Source organism: Pelophylax lessonae, assembly GCF_965119305.1.
Source record: "Pelophylax lessonae genome assembly, chromosome: 9".
NCBI classification, from domain to species: domain Eukaryota; kingdom Metazoa; phylum Chordata; class Amphibia; order Anura; family Ranidae; genus Pelophylax; species Pelophylax lessonae.
The window spans coordinates 188824527-188846679 of record NC_138776.1 but is presented as its reverse complement, the minus strand read 5'-3'; the positions used below and the strand labels follow the sequence as shown (position 1 = coordinate 188846679).

The window sequence follows — 22153 nt, the reverse complement described above, 5'->3', positions numbered from 1 at the left end:
CTTCCAGGATCGCAAAGGTCACACTTGCGACCGAGCCCTGGCAATCCACCACCGTGGGGAGTCCCCAAGATGGTAGGAAGGGGGCCCACTGCAGAACTTGTGAAAGGGTCCCACTGCAGCACAGTAATAAAGGGCCCTGCAATGGGAGTAAAGGGCCCCAGAATCAGTGGGAAGAGCCCCAGGTATGAAGGGAAGGGCTCCGTCCAACGGTCCGGGGGGCCCATCATGGTTTCTTGTAGCGGGGCCCTGAAGGATCTAGTTACGCCTCTGAACAGAAGCATTGGTGGAAGCAAGGCAAGTAACAGAATGGAAGACATGGACCCCAATGGCCAGCTCATCCCTCTTTGTCCTGACCGGGCCACCATTTCTCTCCCTACAAGCATTAATGGATTTTTCAGGTGCCAAAAATGCTTACCTTGCAGGACCAATAGGAGGCAACCTAGAAAAATCAAAACTTTTAAATCTCATACTACAGGGGTGGAGTACAAAATAAAAGACACCATCACGTGTACCAGCACACATGTGACATACGTCATTGAATGTCCATGTCATCTGCAGTATATAGGGAGAACCACCCGCCCCCTATACGTGAGAATTAGGGAATATGTCAAAAATATAAAAAAGGGCTTTGACAAACATAACTTGTCAAGACATTTCAAGGAAAAACACTCCCAGGACCCCTCTGGCCTAATTTTTTATGGCATTGATAAAATAAAAGGGGACTGGAGAGGAGGCAATAAGAGAAGAATGATTTCGAAAAATGAAACTAAGTGGATTTTCCTGATGCGATCTTTGAGACCTGACGGATTAAATGCTGATATAGACCTGAACTGTTTTATCACTGATGTCTAAAAACCCGTTTTTACACAAAAATCCCTTTTATTAAAAATCTCCTTTTTGTCTGACATCCATTTTTAAACCCCCCCCCCCTTTTTTTTTCGGGAGGGGCCTTTTTTAAGGCTTGTTTATGGAGCTTTTTGAAAGGTTTAAGGTCCTTTCTTGTGGAGGGTTTTTAAAGGATTTTTATGGGAGATTTTTTAAGATATATTTTTCAAGAGATTTTAAAATGTTTTTTTAGAATGTTTTTTAGAATGTTTTTTATGGAGAATTTTTAAGAAGATGTGTCCAATGGTTTTAAAAGGATTCCTACATGACCCTTCTAATATAACTTATATCTTACCTTGAATATTAAGAAGTCCTTACCACAGCCTTTAATTCGTTACATACCGTCCCTTATGCTTTTTTACATTGCTTTTACACATCTTTTATGCATTTGTTTTGTTTTGCCCTTCCAGCACTTATCTTGGATAGATTATTACACTAAAAACTCCATTAGGTGTATAGCCATTTATCACCATTCTTCCACCCATCTACCCTTCTGGTATTTTATTAAGTAAATCCTTAGACATTCCTCATATCCATTTGTTCCAACTCCTCTTCCCTTTTATCATTTTATTTATCAATTTCTCTTACCTTAAATTTTACCTTTTTGACCACATTTTTATATATATAATTATATATATACCTTTCCTTACACACATATATCCCCTTTGTATTGAACCAACTTCCTACTATACCTACCTACAGTGAAAACGGTATATTTTGCGGGATCAAGCAATTTTATGTCTCAGCCTTCTCATCCAACATCGGATTATTTTTTGTTTTTTTTTATTGTTTTTTTGGATCTTAGGCTTTTTAAATTATTTTTCTTTCCGGCTTTTCCCTTACACACACAGCCGTGATTTTTGGTCTCTAAGATCATACCGTGACATCCAAATCCCCCCCATGAGGTGGATAGGATGACTCACAGAGAGCATAGCCCCAGGAATGTTTCCAGTAATATTATGCACTTAGGGCTTGTAAAAGACTCTCAACATTGTTTTTAAGTGTTTTAGCAAGATTAATATTAATATCTTTATCACAAATATTTTTATTACATTCATTTTAATTTTTTGTCTATTAAAGGTTGTACCCCAGATTGAAAATACTTTTTTCTTTTGCAATTTTTAAACACATTTTTTTATGTTGTGGCCCTCGTAGTAGCCCCGTGAATAGCTGCTTCGTAAATGATGTAAATAAGCCGCCCTCTATACTCACCTATAGTAATACAGGGAGTAGCAAGATGGCCTCCATTCGGCAACGAACACGGAGCACCAAGATGGCTGACGGCAGTCAATCTGTTGCCATGACAAGGGCTGGCTATAAGAAGACCGGGAGTGCGCCGTGGTGACGCCGCTCCAGCAGACGTCGATGACGAAACGCGTAGGGGAGGTCCATTGCGTCACAGCGTCACTTCCGGTTTGAAACTCCACCGCCGTGGAACGCGGAAGCTTCCCGGCGATTGCAACTGATGCGAGGCAGCTACCACGGCTTCTCATAGTGAGTGGATGCTACGTTCTTTTGTATTCAGTTTATGATTGATACTTCACAAGGCTCCCCCTTTCTTTCTCCCCATATGGACACTCGTCAATCGGTGCTTGGCTGATTGTGGAGGGGGACCTTTGAAGATTCATCTTGCCTAATTTCCGTTTAGGGCAGGTTGTATATACAGCGCAACACCTAGTGGTCACACAGGTGATTGCAGCTGATTGCTCATTTTACTTTATTTCATCTTGATTTATTCACACGGGATTATTCCCTGATCTCACTCTATTTCACTTTTATGGTTTTTACTGGCATGTTGCACCTTTGTCAGTAACAGTGTCAGGAATAGTCACCACCAATTTTTGATTATTCTATTTCCACAGTGGATTGATTTAATTACTTGTACACCTTAATAAAAACACTGTCTATGTTATTTATTTATTTAGTGCACTTCAGCACTTTCTGGGTTTATCTATCACACACCTGGAGAATTTACCTTTTTATTTGTACCCACTTGATACACAGTATATATAATTTTTTAACCCTTAGGGTTTTTTGGGACACACCCTCTTATTTATCATTGATTATAAGAGATTGCACTTTATTACTATTTAATTATTTATTTGCACAAGGTAGCGCCGTTTACAACCTTCCTCTGCACTTCACATTCTCTCATTGGATGTGGTGGAGAGTCATGGAGGTGACACTGCAATTTCTACTTCTAAGTTAATGCAAGACATTCTCTCATTGGATGTGGTGGAGAGTTGTGGAGGTGACACCACAATCTCCACTTAGTCCAATTAGAGAACACCTTGGTGGCATATGGCAAGTTAAACTCACAACCTCCAAGGCTCTGTGCTTAAACCATCTCCTCTCATGGCACCTGATGCCTCTAATTATCTTGTAGCCAGAACTTTAAGGCAGATGTCTGGAGGAGACCACTCTGTCTCTGATGAGTCCTGGCATACGACAGGGAGGGACTTGGTTTTAAAAAAAGAACAGAAGCAGGGGCATAACTACAGGGGTCGCAGGGGTTGCAATTGCAACCGAGCCCCATGCTCCAGGGGACCTGTGCCACACTCCTGTACACCTGGATAGGAGGGGCAGTGTATTCAGTTCACTTGTGTTCTGCTGTCTCTGGGCCCCTGTGTGCTCCGCTGGTTCCCCCCCCCCAAACTTTGCTGCCCCCTCCCCCCACTGTGCTCCCTCCCCTCTACTGCCAGCTGCTGCAGGGGATGTGTCACAATAGAGAACCAGGAAGGGGTCGGAAAATATGTAATTTACCAGCTCCTTCCTTTTCTGAATGGACAGAGTCATAGTCAGTGACATTGTAAAAAAATAAAATAAAATGATAAAAAATAATACAATTAAAATACCAAAAAATAAAAACTACTGACACCAGTGGGGGAACTTCCAGGATCGCAAAGGTCACACTTGCGACCGAGCCCTGGCAATCCACCACCGTGGGGAGTCCCCAAGATGGTAGGAAGGGGGCCCACTGCAGAACTTGTGAAAGGGTCCCACTGCAGCACAGTAATAAAGGGCCCTGCAATGGGAGTAAAGGGCCCCAGAATCAGTGGGAAGAGCCCCAGGTTTGAAGGGAAGGGCTCCGGCCAACGGTCCGGGGGGCCCATCATGGTTTCTTGTAGCGGGGCCCTGAAGGATCTAGTTACGCCTCTGAACAGAAGCATTGGTGGAAGCAAGGCAAGTAACAGAATGGAAGACATGGACCCCAATGGCCAGCTCATCCCTCTTTGTCCTGACCGGGCCACCCTAAGCCCCATGCCAAACAGCAACCACTTGGGTGAAACCCCAAAACAAACTGCCAATGTGTGCAGTGAGTGCATAGTAGGACCCCTCTCCCTTGGAGTCTGGGTGCACCACATGAACTGCACACATTAGAGATACATCAATGATTCCTATGTTTTAATGGATCTAACCAGGGTCAGCATATATTTTGTTTTTCAAACCATTAAGTGCTATGTTGAGTTCATTTAATCACTTAATTTGCATTATATTACTCTAACCAAAGGTTGTGGTTTGACCACATGCATGGATGGCCTTTCCTATCATTAGGGAAAAAAAACCCACAATACATAAATATATGTTATCTCCCCAGTTTAGTATAATCATATGGACAGAGGCTCGATTGTGGTATGTGGCTTCCCATATGCAAATGACTGTACCAAGGACTTTGCATTTATTTATATTTAGTCCCAGGTTTTAAAGCTTACTCCAACCTAATTTTTTAGTTTTGATTAGAGTGGGTTCTATATGTCTGTCGGTGACCCCAATTGGGGGTAAAAATTCCCTCCCTTCCTGTCCCTATGACGCCTATATAAGAAATGAGTGGTGCGAGTGCCACTGGGAAAAGAAGGCACGGACCGCAACAAAAACACTCTCTCAAGATATTTTAAAGCTCGACACACACTAGTAGAATTTCACTTAACATTTTTCGTTGTCAGAACATTGGGTTATTTCTCTAATCCTTAGTGGGGTCAAATCAACATTTGTTTTCGACTGCAGTGACGAGAGACTTGGAAAGAGAAGTATGAAAACTTTTCCTCAAATGTACTAATCTCTACAAGTGTATGTGGTTTTCGTCTGGTAAAGGCCATTCAGTCAAAAATCTAATGTTAAAAGTCAATGAAATCTTGAACTACTTAGAACGAACTTGAGATGTACTAAATATTTTAATACTAAATGTAGTAAGAATTTTTGTACAAATTTCCATTTATAATTCTACTAGTGTATACCCAACTTATTACAACCTTTAACTAATAAAAAATATAGGATTTACTTTTTTACTTTATCCCAATTGGAGAGATTCCCATCACTTTCTGCCCTGACAGGCACATGCGCAGAGATGTATAGTAACTAAGTAGAACTACTTCACTACTGTACTTAAGTACCGAAAGGCGGTATCTGTACTTTCCTGGAGTAGAATTTTTTCTCCTACTTCCACTTTTACTTCACTACATTTTTTCAATGATTTCAATACTTCTACTCCAATATGTTTTTTTTGTGCTGCATAGTTACTCGTTACAATTATAAAAATTACCACTGCTAGAACAGTAGATGGCAGGTTTCATGAAGCTCAAAACATGTGTATTATCAACGCATACGAAAATAAATGCTACTGTAAGCATAAATAAAAGCTGCATTTGAAATAATAAAAAACAATATGATGTTCAAACTTTTGACTTCTTTCTTTAATAACTACATAACACAGTACTTGTACTTTTACTTTCAGTACTTGAGTAGCATTTTTTTTTTTCAAAACTACTGGTACTTTTACTTTCAGTACTTGAGTAGCAAAATTTTTTAAAAAACTACTTGCAATACTTAAGTACAAAAAATGTTGAATACTTTAGTACTTCTACTCAAGTCACTTTTCGATCGAGCACTTCCACTTCTACTCAAGTCACTTTTTGATCAAGCACTTGTACTTTTACTCAAGTATGGGTTTTGAGTACTTTATACAACTCTGAATTCATGTTCATATATTTCAGGAAGTCCTTGTTTTTCAGTTGCAAGCAATCATCGCTATAGTTCACTTCATATTTGAAGGGGTTGTAAAGGCAGAAGGTTTTTTTTTTTTATCTTAATGCATTCTATGCATTAAGATGAAAAGTCTTTTGTGTGCAGCAGCTTCCCTCAGTCCCCCTAATACTTACTTGAGCCCCGTCTAGATCCAGTGATGTTGCAGGTGTGTCTCGGCCGTCTGGGACTCCCCTCCTCATTGGCCGAGATAGCAGTGTAGCGCCATTGGTTCCCGCTGCTGTCATTTAAAGTCAGTCAGCCAATGAGGAGAGGAAGGGGGTGGGGCTAGGCCACGGTTCCGCGTCTGAATGTATACACTGCGGCTTGGTTCAGGTTCCCCTATAACAAGCTGCTTGCTGTGGGGGACCCAAAAAGAAGGAAGGGGCCAGGAGCACCGAAGAGGGACCTGAGAAGAGAAGGATCTGGGATGCTCTGTGTAAAACATGATTGTTATTTTTAACTTAAAAAAAATAAGACTTTAGTATAGTATACTGGTTTTCATAAATTACCTGGGCTTCCTTTCTCTCCTTTTTGACCTTGTTCTCCCGGAATACCAACTCCTCTTTCACCTTTCTCTCCTTTTTTTCCAGTCGGGCCTAAGGAAAGAAGTAATATACAAAAGATTTGAGATATTATGTTAAACAAATAGCAGTAAAAAATACATTGTTAACATATAATTTCTATAAACAAAATTTGAATTCTGGGCAATGCAATCCTGAAGCATATCTGAACCCAAAAACAAAAATGTAATACAATGCTGCTTAAATGAAATCGTGACAAATAATCAAAAAGAATGGTTGACCTCAAAACATGTACATTAGAATATACAGAAAAATGGAAATATCACACTATATATAACACTATATATAAGGACTGTGTGCAGCCACACACAATGTGCATAATTTGCTAAAATCATTTGCATAAAAGCAAAAAAAAAGGGATTGGCTGCAAAAAATGCATTTTAATAAACAGGTATCCAAAGTGACTGGTGCTCCAACAACTCCTGTCAAATATACATTCCTACATGAGATTCATAAAATAATGTCCTCTTATACAAACACATAATTCCAGAGTGCATGTGCATCACCACCGTGCTCCAAACATAAAGATTGGCTGCTTACCAGATGAAATGATCCCACCAAGATATCATATGCGTATATGTGTAAATTCACCTCTGAAGGTGGGTAGTCAGCCAGCCTTAATGGGTCACGTATCTCACAGCTCACATATCTTACAGCGTTTAATGGTGAAAACAACAGAGAAGGCTCAAAGTGCATTAAAGGAGATGTACAGCAAAAGCTTGTTTGGCTGTACATCTCTTAAGGATCAAAGGAGTGCAGTTGAGCCGCTGAGAGCCTGAGCCGGCCATTCCCTGCCCCTCCACAGCCCAGCGCTCCAGTGAGCGAGGAGAGGGCAGGCAGAGTCAGCAGCTCTCTGCTTGTGGAGCTGTCAGAACTAAGGGATCGGCGGTGTTTGATCACTCGCTTCTCAGTGCAGAGGCCCCAGGGGACAGATGCAGCATCGGACCGATCCTTCCTCCACCTATGTAAGTATATTTAGGGAAAAAAACAGAATCCCATACATCTCCTTTAAAGTATATGAACTGGTTTATTAAAAAACAAGATTGCACTTACAGCAAAGATAAAGCAGAAAATCACTCCTTGTGTGCGGCTGCCTTAAAGCGTAACTCCACTTTTGTTGAGAAAAAAATATTCCCCTCTGGGTGATCTCTGTACATTACAAGGATTTTAACAAACTTTGTTGCAGATTCCTACCTTTTGTTATTCTGAAGAAATTATTGTTTGTTCCTCTGTGCTGAGTGGGTCAAATGGGAGTGGTTTCATAAATATCTATCAGCTGTGGCAGCTGTAGGGCTCGAATGAGGAAATCTGCTGGGCCTGCATCCCTTTAGACGTGTTCCTATTGGGAGTATCTCACCAAAAATGAAATTTTTATAGCAGGGGATGCACAAAATCTGACTTGTATCTTAAGCAGACTTCTGGGAAAATTGGTGAACCTATTTGTAAGTTATGTTTCTGGGGTGTGGTCAGTACACATTCTGTGTACAGAACAACTCCAGGTAGCCATATTACATTTTCCGAAAATTACAACAGCTGCACAATGAAAAGGAAAGGTAATTTTTAATATTCAATCCTAATATGATTTGTGTCGCAATTGTATACACTATAATGTTTTTTCTTTATTTGCTATCTTTTTCCCCACGAAAGTGGAGTTAACCCTTAAGAATGATCCAAACGTGTTGACGTCAGGCTACTGTCGCCGACCCGATGCGTTTCCTCTCAGAAGGCATCGACTGGAACTGGAGGCTTCAGTCACTTTCTATGAACTTTGGATACACCTGTTTATTCAATTGCATTTATTGCAGCCAATCACTTGTTTTTTGGTTTTCTGAGCACCATTTTAGCAAATGTGTGGCTGCACACAGCACTTTATATACAGTATCGTGTGATATTTAAATCATTTGTATATTCTAATGTACGTGTTTTGAGGTCAATCATCCTTTTTTATTATTTGTCACAATTTTATTTGAGTCACATTTGAGTTAGAAACAGCGCAAGTTACAGACACACATAATACATTTTTTCCTCACCATTCAAGGAACTTTTGTTTGCAGCAGTTTCTGATATTTCTGATATGTTCATAATATTAAGGCTAGGCGCAACTTTATACGCATTTTTTTCCAGGTAAAATTTTGCAGCTTACCAGTTCTTAGATGTGGTGGCTGCCTTAGTCTTTTTTTCAGGCCCTCTCTTTTAACCTGGTAATCCTGCAAATAACAACACTTTCTGGCTACACTTACACACTTCACTTTATAAATATATATATATATATATATATATATATATATATATATACATATATATATATATAGCGCAACCCTAAGGAGCCACAGATGAAGAGATCCCCCAACCTGCACAGCAAGGCACACAAAATTTTCACAGGCACTTTAGAGAAAGAGAACAGTTTGTGACTTTATTTTTTGTGGTTTATTGAGGGTTAATGACTTGGATGGGGATGAGAAGTTATTGGATGCCCACTTGACCTCAACAACAAACTCCAACGACAACTTCAGGGACATCTTCCTATGTACAGTCTCTATATACAGTCTCCTTGACACTCCTCCTGCACTTCTCTTGCTTGTGGGTTATCGCTGGATCACTGTGGATTTGACAGGAAAAGTCAGATTTAGCAATGGCCTTTTGCAGGCAGGAACTCAAAGCCCCTTGTTGTGTACCAGAATACATTGATCAGCTTGAACTTTTCCTCCTGTGGCTACTGGTTCCAGCACCACATCTTCAGGCACTGCTAACCCACCTGGCTGCAACTGCCCCTTTCACTAACCCTCCAGGCTAACTTTCCTCCACAGTTCTCCAGACTGACGCTCACCTGGCTGACTCTGCAGTATATCTCCCAGGGTCAAGATGAAGACTTGGCACACTGCTATAACTCCTGAACAGGGAAAAAGTTCGGCCCGAGCCACGAACTCTATTAAAGTCTATAGGACCCGAACATAAAAAATGAAAAGTCCCCATTTTGAAGGCTTCTCTTCTATGCAAGCTATTGGCCATAAAGAGCATAGGGGGCCCAGGTACTGCTCTGAGGGGACATATATCAATGCAAATATTTTTCTTAAATGATCATTTTTAACCACTCTAGAACCGCTTACAGTAATACTACTGCGGCAGAGTGGTTCGTTATCGTCCAGCGACGTAGTATTAACGTCGTTGGACACTCCCCCTTCTGGGCGGCGCTTGCGCGCCGCCGGAGGCTTGCTCCCGCTGTTTTCATTCACAGCGGGAGTCGGGCCAGGGGAGGAGCAGCGGCGATCGCCGCTGCTCTTACCCGATCGTCGGGGATCGAGTCTGGAGATCCGCCCGCTGTGTGTAAACACAGCGGGCGGATCTCCATAGTGACAGGGAGTGACAGATCGGACTGTTCAGCATAGCTGGACATCCGATCTGTCCATGACTCACACAGTCACCTCCCCCCCTACACGTCAGTAAGCACCAGGCATACATTAACCCCTCCCTCTCCAATAAAATTAACCCCTTCCCTGCCAGTGTCATTTTTACAGTAACAGTGCATATTTATAGCACTGATTACTGCAGTAATGTCACTGGTACCCCCAAAAGTGTCAAAAATGTCAGTCAAGGGTCCGATCTGTCCGCCGCAATGTCGCAGTCCCGCAAAAAAAATCGCAGATCGCCGCCATTACGCGTTAAAAAAAAAACACCAAAAATGACAGAAATCTTTCCCTTTGTTAGTAAACGCAATAACTTTTGCGCAAACCAATCAAAATACGCTTATTGCGATTTTTTTTACCAAACATATGTAGCATAAAACAAATTGGCCAAAAATTTTTAAAAAAATTGGTTTTTACATCTTTTTTGGGGGGAATTTCATATAAAAATTTTTTAAAAATATTGTTATTTTTTCAAAATAAACGCTCTTTTTTTGTTTATAGCGCAAAAAGTAAAAATCGCACAGGTGATCAAATACCACCAAAAGAAAGCTCTGTTTGTGGGAAAAAAAGGACGTAAATTTCGTTTGGGTACGGCGTTGCACGACCGTGCAATTGTCAGTTGAAGTCGCACAGCGCCGAATCGCAAAAAGTGGCCTGGACGGAAGACAGCAAAATCCTCCGGTGGTAAAGTGGTTAAATGAGCAGTGATTTTAATGATGCTCCAAGAGAAACAATAAAAAATGAAAATTTCCTTTAAATATAGTGCCTGGGGGGTCCTTTAGTCTGCCTGTAGAGTGGCGCATCTGCTCCATGCACAGAACCTGCTGCAGCAAAACTGACATTTCTAAAGGAAAAAAATGACATTTAAATGGACTTTGCAGCTGCAAGCTATTGCTGGCAGTATATATATATATATATATATATATAAAAAAGGCAACTTTTTTTGAAGAAACAGCATGGGGTCCCCCCAAAATTCATACCAGAACCTTATCTGAGCATGTAGCCTGGCAGGTCAATAAAGGGGGGGGGAATGAGCCCCCCCATCATGAACTATACAAGGCCACATGCCCTCAGCATGGGGTGGTGTTTTGGGGCGCGGGGGCTCTGCCTCCCTGCCCCAAAGCACCTAGTCCCCATGTTGATGGGGAGAGGGGCCTCTTCCTGACAACCCTAGGCGGTAGTTGTGGAGGCCTGCGGGCAGGGGGCTTATCAGAATCCCCCAGATCCTGCCACCCCATGTGAATGAGTTTAGGATACATTGTAAGCCTACTCATTCATGAAAATAAAGTGTAAAAAATAAATAAAGAGGAAGGCTGACCGCGGAATGCTTGCTTTGCTGGGTGACAGTTTCTAAATAGGTAAGAGGCGGGCCACTTTGTGACGTCACCATGATTTTTTTTGTTTCCTTTTTTCAGGTCTGGTGGTGCGACGGGCGCCGTGATTGATGATGGATCTACATCTGGGGACATTGTTTTTATATTTTTTTTAATAAACGAATTGTAAAAACTGTTTTTTTTTTACCCCATACTCATTCACATGGGGGGGGGGGTATTGAATATTAAAGGGGGCTCTTCCAGATTTTGATAAACCCCCTGCCTGCAAATTCCCACAACTACTGCCCAGGGTTGTCGTTAAGAGGCCCCTGTGCCCATCCCCCTATGTTGAGGGCATGTGGCTTGGTATGGTTCAGTACAAAGCAATTATTTTTTTACTTTCGGCTGTCAGCTGTTAAGCATGTGGTGGCCAGCTTCCTGGTCCAGTACCTTAACAACATATTAACTGATATTGACTGTGCGCTTGGCTGGACCCAAACGGGTGATGTTCAGGCCAAACTTTTGCTCGGCTCCAACTGTTCGTTTAGAACTACTGACTACATGTGGCAGTCTCCCCCTTGTGTGTTTCCAGTAGTGCTGCTCTACCCACACTGTCCTCTTACTGCTCCTATGCCTCCAGGAAGGGCTTCCCCCTTGTGTTGTGGCAGCCTCCTTTCAGCACCCGAGCCCCAGCCCAAGGTCAGCCCCTTAACTTAGGGGTTCCCCAGAGGGCCACTGGCAGCACTATATCTCCATCTTCCACATGACTGCCCCTGCTGGAATGGCTCATGCCTGTTTATGAAGCATACCTTTCCCCCTGCCCGCTCTTTACAGGGGAATTGGCTAAGACCCTCATAAATATTCCAGGCAGCCCCTTCTAACCTCCACCCGCTAGCTTTAGAAGTTTTTACACCTTCTAGACCAAGGGGAGGCACCACAGGAGCTGTCAGGATGAGTCACCCAGTCTTGACTCACTGAACTCTGACCCAGATTCACAGCTCAGGCCTAACCCTGAGCTAACCAAATTTACCTACACTAACAAAACCTACACTACAAAACCTATCATAAAAACCTAGCACACACTAGAGGGTGCTACATATATACAGTATCTCACAAAAGTGAGTACACCTCTAACATTTTTTAAAATATTTTATTATATCTTTTTATGTTACAACACTGAAGAAATTATGCATTGCTAAAGCTGTAGTGAGTGCACAGCTTGTGTAAATTTGCTGTCCCCTCAAAATACCTCAACACACTGCCATTACGGTCTAAACCACTGGCAACACACCTAAGTGAAAATCTCCAAATTGGGCCTAATAAGCCATTTTCCCTCCCCGGTGTCATGTGACTCGTTAGTGTTACAAGGCCTTAGGTGTGAATGGGGAGCAGGTGTGTTAAATTTGGTGTTATCGCTCTCACACTCTCATACTGGTCGTTGGAAGTTCCACATGGCACCTCATGGCAAAAAAACTCTCTGAGGATCTGAAAAAAAGAATTGTTTCTCTACCTAAAGATGACCTAGGCTATAAGAAGATTGCCAAGACCCTGAAACTGAGCTGCAGCATGATGGCTAAGACCATACAGCGGTTTAACAGGAGAGGTTCCACTCAGAACAGGTCTCGCCATGGTCGACCAAAGCAGTTGAGTACATGTGCTCAACGTCATATCCAGAGGTTGTCTTCGGGAAATAGACATATGAGTGCTGCCAGCATTACTGCAGAGATTGAAGGAATGGGGGGTCAGGCTCAGCAGCCATGGTATAGTGTGGTCAGTTTACAGAGGGGAGGCCAGGCAAATTCAGCCAGGTATTTTAGGTTATAGAAAGGGCCAAATTACACAGCAAAGCACTGTGCTGTATAACATGCTTTGAGGGAACAGGATCAATTCTTTTTTTTTAGGTTAACAAATTCTTTAAAAATAAATATTCAAAATAAGTATAATGACTAAGCTCCTCCCCTTCATGACATTGTTGAAAAGGGGCGTAGCATGAGTGACCTTAAAATAATGCTCCCCACCCCTGAAAAAAGTTCTGTGAAAGCCCATGACAGTTCATTGATGGAACCATGAATGCCAACATGTACTGTGACATACTGAAGCAGAGCATGATCCCCTCCCTTTGGAGACTAGGCCTCAGGGCAGTATTCCAACATGATAACCCCAAACACACCTCCAAAGATGATTACTGCTTTGCTAGAGAAGTTGAGGGTAAAAATGATGGACTAGCCAAGCATGTCTCCACACCTAAACCTTATTGAGCATCTGTTGGGCATCCTCAAACGGAAGGTGGAGGAGCGCAAGGTCTCTAACATCCACCAGCTCTGTGATGTCATCATGGAGGAGTGGAAGAGGACTCCAGTGACAACCTGTGAAGCTCTGCTGAACTCCATGCCCAAGAGGGTTAGGGCAGTGCTGGAAAATAATGGTGGCCACACAAAATATTGACAATTGGGCCCAATTTGGACATTTTGATTTAGGGGTGTACTCACTTTTGTTGCCAGCAGTTTAGACATTAATGGCTGTGTGTTGAGTTATTTTGAGGGGACAGCAAATTTACAGTGTTAGACAAGCTGTACACTCACTACTTTACATTGTAGCAAAGTGTCATTTCTTCAGTGTTGTCACATGAAAAGATATAATAAAATATTTACAAAAATGTGAGGGTTATACTTACTTTTGTGAGATACTTTATATATATTTAGATAGATATAGGGATAGCTGTCTCCTATGCTATATAAACGGGAAGGAGGATTAGCAGTTCACATATAGCACTCTCCACTCTCAGTGTACAGTAGGAAAATGTAGTCTTAGCTGTAAGCAGAGGAGATGTGGTTGATCCTAGGGCTGAATCCCTGTTATCTCCCTCTGACTTCTGGAACTGGCTGGAGGGTTCTAGAGTATGGTATATTCCCTAATCCTTGGGTAGGGACTGCCCAGAAGGTGAGGAGATAGACCATAAATATTCTGAAGCCTAGCAGCAGGGGGGAGGGAGTTCAGTTGCCTAGAGTGGACCCCTATGCTTTGGGGTTCTGCTCCTCGGCAGTAGACAGAGCACAAGAACCAGAAAGAGAGAGTGGTCAGGAGCAGCTGAAGACTCAGATCCCTTTCTAGCCTCAACTAGGCTTAGAAAAAGCCACCCTGGACGCCAAGGTCAGAACCTGTCAACAGGAGGTCTGTGCAGTAGTCATTTAAGCTTCAGGATTCACTAAAGGGACTGAGTGAGTAACTTCAACCACTGCAATCCAGAGTCTGATAGAAAATAAGAAGCAAGATGCAATACCCTGCTTGCTCACTATCAAGGGACAGCCTCAATCCAGTGTTTGGAAAATTTTTGCTACCAGTTAAGCTGATCCATTTATCCTATGATATGACAGCATAGTGACTTTTAGTAGCCAGAGACATAATCAAGTCCTCAGTTTGAATTCAAGTTACAGTCCTGGGCATCCCTTACATTTCCTTACCTATACAAGTTCATCCCCTAATAAACCAAAAACAAAACCAAACACTGTGGACTGGTTCTTGACTTCTGTGTGAGTGCTGAAAAAATCTTGTTGCCAACTTGAAAATTACAAATGGCACGAGACAGGGATGCCCCCTGTCCCCCTTGATCTTCTCCTTGGTCATGGAGCCCCTGACAGAAAAAATAAGATCTAATCCAAACATCAGTAGCATTGCCTCCCAAACTTGCCAATATAAAATATCTTTATTTGCAGACGATGTAATTTTGACTTTAACAGACCCAGCACATTCGCTGCTAATCGCACACTAGGTTTTACTTCAATTTGCTGGAGCCTCCTACTATAAAGTAAACATTTCCAAATCTAATATTCTAAGCATTGCCGTAGATAATTATACAAAAAATCTATTACAAAAAACATTACCTTAAAACTTACTCATCCACTCTCGGGCCTCTATAAAACCAATTATGCACCATTAATAACCTCCATTTTTCAGGAACTGTCTAGAATTCAACACTACTATCTCTCCTGGTCATGTAGTTTAGCTGCATTTAAAATGTTAATCTTGCCAAAGATACTCTATTTGTTCAGGACTCTTCCAATCCCAGTGCCATCCTCTTTTTCCACATCATTGCAAAAACAATTGACTCAATTTGTCTGGCGCCGGTAGGAGATCATGTTGCTCCCTGCGGGTCCAGATGTAGCACAAAATGGTGGGAGGCAGTGGTATGCCAGTAATAAAAGACTATCACACGGCAGCAGTTTTAGACCAGGTCAGGAACTGGCTTCGGACAGAGAACCTGAAACCTTGGTGTCAGTTGGAACTTGAATGAATGCAGCCTAAATCTCCTATGTCTCTACTCCTAGCCCCAAATATTTCAGCTCTAGGGAAATCCATCAATCATCTTACTATTCAAGCCACATTACAAGCATGGTCACATTTCGGTATTTCAAATGTGGACACCTCAAATTGCCTTAACATCCCAATTCCACAAGCATCCCTTCATTGGGCAATACCAAATGTATCATTTGCAAATTGGGAACAGAGAGGTTTCACGACTCTTGACCAAATCCATCCATATCGGTCACAAATTGATCCCATTTTCGGATCTTGTGGTTAAATATAATCTCACGACAACAGATATCTTTAAATATAACCAGGCCTCCTCATTCTGCCGAACTATGTACAACTCCCATTTGCCAATTCCTGAAGAAATTTGGAAATGTTGGCATTCTTGTATTTTTAAATCCAAAGTTATCACCTTGATTTACAACTTACTTCAATCTAAAAACAAATTTACCAAACCAACTTCCTATAAAAAATGGAAAGCAGAGATAGGCAAAAATTTTACTGACCGTCAATGGTTGAAAGCAATCAGAAATACCTAGAAGTACTTCCGTTGTTCTAATTATTGGGAATTGTCACAAAAATTCTTCACACGGTGGCACTACACACCCTACATAGTAGTGAAATTTTCCAAAGACAATTCCAACCAATGTTGGAGAGGGTGTGGCCAAGTAGGTACCCTGGTGCAATGGTTTGGGATGTCTTCATTTGCGTAGCTTTTGGAAGGAAATTTCAAACTAATATCTAGAGTGACATGTTACTTTACTATACCCACATTAGAGCAGGCTATCCTTGGGATTAATGTGTCTGAGTTTCCGAAAACAGTCCGGTCAATAGCCATGCACTTTCTCTTTGCTCCCAGGTCAGCCATTATGCGCATATTAGCTGTAGATGGTAAACTACGAGCACGGATTACTTAAAATTTTGCACAAATTTTCAGGTTTTACTACTTTAACTTTTTGAAACGTACCCGGAACAGTGACCCAGTTCTGCACTTTTAATGAATAATTGTACTTATCTGTTACTATCCTCAAGAATTACTTGTGCACCTTTATATATACTTCACTTCAACCTATAATTTTTTTTGTGTTGTTTGCTCTTCATTATGGTCTTCTGATTGTGTTATACTCCTTTGAACATTGTTGTCTGTCAATGTTATATTCCCTTTTTACATTCAATGATAATCTATTCAATGCAAGAAGGCATGACTATGTGTGACCTTGTTCATACCAGCACATCCCTCTCTGGCCCTATGAGAGTGATCATGGGGGGTACGCGGCTGGACGTATGCAGCCATTATCCATGTGCCCCTTTGAGGCACCTTGCCTTTTTCACTACATTGTTTATTGTACTATTTCTCAGTGACATTCCTTGCGTTGTATCACTGTGTTTGTTTTACATGTACTGTTGAGTATAACTTGTATACCTTTGTACTAAAATCCTCATAAAAATGTATTGAAATAAAAAATCTTGTTGCCTAGTTTTTCATGAAAAAGAAGACCCAAAAACCCAGCAGTTCTTGCGGGGTAGCACTATATATAGAAGGAAGATAACATTGTTTTGCTTTCCTTTCAGCTTGTAGCAAGTGACAATGACACTATTTCTGGCAACATCAATATGCATGTTCTGTACTTGTTGAAAATGTTCTTGCCTGTAAAATGAAAACTATTACTGTCAGCATGTTTAAGGACTGGTAAACGACCATATCTATAAATATTCATATTTATTTTTGTTCTAGAATTTAGATTTCAGGCTTTAATAATTTGTTTCAGTAGTGAGAAAAGTTAGTTAAAATATAAATGGCAAAATCCAAAAGTACAGGTTGCATACACACAGTGGACCTACAAAGCAGTTATGATGTAGCATGTTTGTCACATCATTGCTACAGGGTGATGGCATCTGTTCTTTCTGCAGATTTTGCCTGTTCTATTCGTTTTCATGACATAATACATCATATAATGTATAGCATTGATTTTTCTTTTAATTTTCATATTTTCTGCAAGGTTAACAAATGGGTTGGGGTTTACTGTTAACGGTTTATTTATTATCTTTAATATTATTGATATTATTATTGTTTTCTCTTTTTTCTCCTAGGATAATTTTTTATTTTGGGATGTGCAGCATACACTTGTTCCTGACATAGGCAATGAAGCACATCACTGCACACTTGTGTGGTAAAGTAGTGTGCACCAAAGCAGCACATATTTATTCCTTGTTTTGCAATCCCGGGCTTTTTACTCTCTACGTTATGAAAATAATTAAATTGATTGAACATAAATGTACGCACTAAAAAATGTCACACAGTCCTAAAGGGAGAGGCAGAGGTTCTGCATATGGAGGTAGCAAGGGGAAAACAGATTCTGTAAGACAAAGCAGTGATGGGGCTGCACCATCTAGAGGCAGGGTATTTATGTCCTTTCTTTCACAAAGTGGCCTAGCTGTACAGCCACAGCACATGCAGGATGTAGTTGAGTGACTGACAATGCCTTCCTCCTCCCAGCCAGTTATCTGTAGCCAGTGGCAAAGTTAGACATTTTTCAAATGTTCAATTTGGCACCCCCACCCCGAAGGAAGTTCTCCATCCATACATTCCCAGCCCCCTGACCAGAGAGGGAAGCATAATAAATATGTAGATAAGCCAAAGGATGGTAATAATAATAAAAGTCTTGGTAATAGTGATTTCAAGCCTCAATTCTGTAGTGGATTAGGATGGGCGCAGCCAGGAATGAATTGAGCCAAGAAGCTGGTCTTTATTAAAGGCCTGCTTCTGTGTGCACTTCTACCTTCCCGGGCAGAACCCCTCCCAATCCGTGGTGGGGGTGAGGCTTGAAATCTCCACATAAAGCACTGCTGCTTTCTTCTGGCATGGAGGCTAGGGTTGTCACCTTGTCTTCAAGCCATTCCTGAAAACTTTAGTGGCACACACAATTTCTTTTGTAGAATATACCATAGGATTGTAAAAGACCTGGGACACCTTTGGGTGCCCCAAGGAGAGCAGCAATGTGGCTTGCATAGCATGCCACAGTGAACAATGGGTGTGACCAAATTGCGTTAAAAGTTGGAGGGGCTCAAAGGGGCATGGTTATATAAAAAAAGGCATTCTTGTATCCATGAAATATACTAAGATTACTAAAACAAATGTCACTGTAAACATATAAGCTTGGCTTACCTTTTAAGTTGACAGTGTCACTCAGTAGATCAATGGACAGTGTCACTCAGTAGAGCAGTAGACAGCTTGTGGACAGTGTCAGTAGGGCAGTGGATGGCTTGTGGACAGTGTCAGTTGGGTAGCGGATGGTGCATGGACAGTGTCAATATGGCACTGGACAGTGTCAGTAGGGGAGAGGTTTGTGTCAGTAGGGCAGTGGACAGTATCAGTAGAGTAGTGGAAAGGGTCAGTAAGGGAGAGGATGGTATCAGTAGAGCAGTGGACAGTATTAGTAGGCCAGTGGACGGTGTCAGTAGGGCAATGTACGGTGTCAGTAGAGCAGTGGACGGTGTCAGTAAGGGAGAGTTTGGTATCAGTAAGGCAGAGGACAGTGTCAGTAGGGGAGTGATTGCCGTCAGTGAGGCAGTGGATTGTGTCAGTCATTAGAGCAGTAGATGGTGCTAGGAAGGCAGTGGATTTCGTCACAAGGGCAGAGGACAGTGTCGGTAGGGGAGTGGAAAGTGTTGGTAGTTTTTTATTTTTATTATATTTATTTTTTAATTTTTTTTTACAATTTTTTTGGAGCCCGTTTGGGGGATTTGGTGAAATATCAAGGATCTAAACCATGGGTGGGGAACCTGCGGCCCGCACAATCATTGCGTCCGACCCCACCCCCCCCCCATGCCACCGAGCCTGTGTATGCCAGCGGAGCTGTCAGAAGGAGTTAATGGCTCGTCCTGACAGTATGAGCCACGGAAAAGCTTCAGAAAAGGGTGGACCCACCCATTGGTGTGACAATAGCGAATGAAAATTCGCTATTGTCACATGGATCCTCCTCCTGCCAATCAGGAAGCGGGTCCAAGACCCGCTTCCTGATTGGCCGAAAGACGAAAACATGCCATTGGGCGAGGAGGAGGTGGGAGGACTCGAGGAGAAGCCGCCGCTGCAGGTAAGTGCACTTGCTTTCTGCATTGAAAGGGGGCACGCTGTTGTCAGTCTGCATTGAAAGGGGGCACACTGTGGTCAGTCTGCATTGAAAGGGGGCACGCAGTAGTCAGTCTGCATTGAAAGGGGGCATGCAGTGGTCAGTCTGCATTGAAAGGGGGCACGCAGTGGTTAGTCTGCATTGAAAGGGGGCAGGCATTGGTCAGTCTGCATTAAAAGGGGGCACGCTATGGTCACTCTGCATTGAAAGGGGGCACGCTGTGGTCAGTCTGCATTGAAAGGGGGCACGCTGTGGTCAGTCTGCATTGAAAGGGGGCAAGCTATGGTCAGTCTGCATTGAAAGGGGGCATGCTGTGGTCAGTCTGCATTGAAAGGGGGCACGCTGTGGTCAGTCTGTATTGAAAGGGGGCACACTGTGGTCACTCTGCATTGAAAGGGGGCACGCTGTGGTCACTCTGCATTGAAAGGGGGCACGCTGTGGTTAGTCTACATTGAAAGGGGGCACGCAGTGGTTAGTCTGCATTGAAAGGGGGCATGCAGTGGTCAGTCTGCATTGAAAGGGGGCACACAGTGGTTAGTCTGCATTGAAAGGCGGCACGCAGTGGTCAGTCTGCATTAAAAGGGGGCACGCTATGGTCACTCTGCATTGAAAGGGGGCACGCTGTGGTCAGTCTGCATTAAAAGGGGGCACGCTATGGTTACTCTGCATTGAAAGGGGGCACACACTGGTCAGTCTGCATTGAAAGGGGGCATGCTGTGTTCAGTCTGCATTGAAAGGGGGCACGCTGTGGTCACTCTGCATTAAAAAAGGGCACGCTATGGTCACTCTGCATTGAAAGGGGGAACGCTGTGGTCACTCTGCTTCGAAAGGGGGCACGCTGTGGTCACTCTGCATTGAAAGGGGGCACACTGTGGTCACTCTGCATTGAAAGGGGGCATGCAGTGGTAAGTCTGCATTGAAAGGGGGCACACTGTGGTCAGTCTGCATTGAAAGGGGGCACCCTGTGGTCAGTCTGCATTGAAAGGGGGCACGCTGTGGTCAGTCTGCATTGAAAGGGGGCACAAAGTGGTCAGTCTGCATTGAAAGGGGGCACACTGTGGTCAGTCTGCATTGAAAGGGGGCACGCTGTTGTCAGTCTGCATTGAAAGGGGGCACGCTGTGGTCACTCTGCATTGAAAGGGGGCACGCTGTGGTTAGTCTGCATTGAAAGGGGGCACGCTGTGGTCACTCTGCATTGAAAAGGGGCATGATGTGGTTAGTCTGCATTGAAAGGGGGCACGCTGTGGTCACTCTGCAAGAAAGGGGGCACGCTGTGGTCACTCTGCATTGAAAGGGGGCACGCTGTGGTTAGTCTGCATTGAAAGGGGGCACGCAGTGGTCACTCTGCATTAAAAGGGGGCACGCTGTGGTTAGTCTGCATTGAAAGGGGGCATGCTGTGGTCACACTGCATTGAAAGGGGGCACGCTGTAGTCACTCTGCATTGAAAGGGGGCACGCTGTGGTTAGTCTGCATTGAAAGGGGGCACGCAGTGGTCACTCTGCATTGAAAGGGGGCACGCTGTGGTTAGTCTGCATTGAAAGGGGGCACGCTGTGGTCACACTGCATTGAAAGGGGGCACACAGTGGTCACTCTGCATTGAAAGGGGGCACGCAGTGGTAAGTCTGCATTGAAAGGGGGCACACTGTGGTCAGTCTGCATTGAAAGGGGGCACCTTGTGGTCAGTCTGCATTGAAAGGGGGCACGCTGTGGTCAGTCTGCATTGAAAGGGGGCACAAAGTGGTCAGTCTGCATTGAAAGGGGGCACACTGTGGTCAGTCTGCATTGAAAGGGGGCACGCTGTTGTCAGTCTGCATTGAAAGGGGGCACGCTGTGGTCACTCTGCATTGAAAGGGGGCACGCTGTGGTTAGTCTGCATTGAAAGGGGGCACGCTGTGGTCACTCTGCATTGAAAAGGGGCATGATGTGGTTAGTCTGCATTGAAAGGGGGCACGCTGTGGTCACTCTGCAAGAAAGGGGGCACGCTGTGGTCACTCTGCATTGAAAGGGGGCACGCTGTGGTTAGTCTGCATTGAAAGGGGGCATGCAGTGGTCACTCTGCATTGAAAGGGGGCACGCTGTGGCTAGTCTGCATTGAAAGGGGGCACGCTGTGGTCACACTGCATTGAAAGGGGGCACGCTGTAGTCACTCTGCATTGAAAGGGGGCACGCTGTGGTCACTCTGCATTGAAAGGGGGCACGCTGTGGTCACTCTGCATTGAAAGGGGGCACTCTGTGGTCAGTCTGCATTGAAAGGGGGCACACTGTGGTCACTCTGCATTGAAAAGGGGCACACTGTGGTCAGTCTGCATTGAAAGGGGGAACGCTGTGGTCAGTCTGCATTGAAAGGGGGCACGCTGTGGTCACTCTACATTGAAAGGGGGCACACTGTGGTCAGTCTGCATTGAAAGGGGGCACGCTGTGGTCACTCTGCATTGGAGAGGGGTAGTATTTTCGAGGACAGATCGCCATTGAATGTATTTTCACCCTGCAGTCACTAAACCTGACTTTC

General features: G+C 43.4%; 1 protein-coding gene and 1 long non-coding RNA gene across 3 annotated transcripts in view; one reads left to right on the top strand and one right to left on the bottom strand.

Annotated features, from left to right (window-relative positions):
- The window catches only part of LOC309563616, a 166314-nt gene that overhangs the window by 73850 nt on the left and 70311 nt on the right, over positions 1-22153 (top strand). The gene's annotated exons all lie outside the window — the stretch shown is intronic.
- Positions 1-22153, bottom strand: part of LOC309563612 (pulmonary surfactant-associated protein D-like) — a 103814-nt gene that overhangs the window by 75459 nt on the left and 6202 nt on the right. For both annotated transcript variants that reach the window (XM_082268116.1, XM_082268115.1), the window contains exon 3: positions 6417-6503. In XM_082268116.1, the coding sequence (XP_082124242.1) occupies positions 6417-6503 (87 nt within the window). The remainder of the gene's footprint in view (positions 1-6416; positions 6504-22153) is intronic.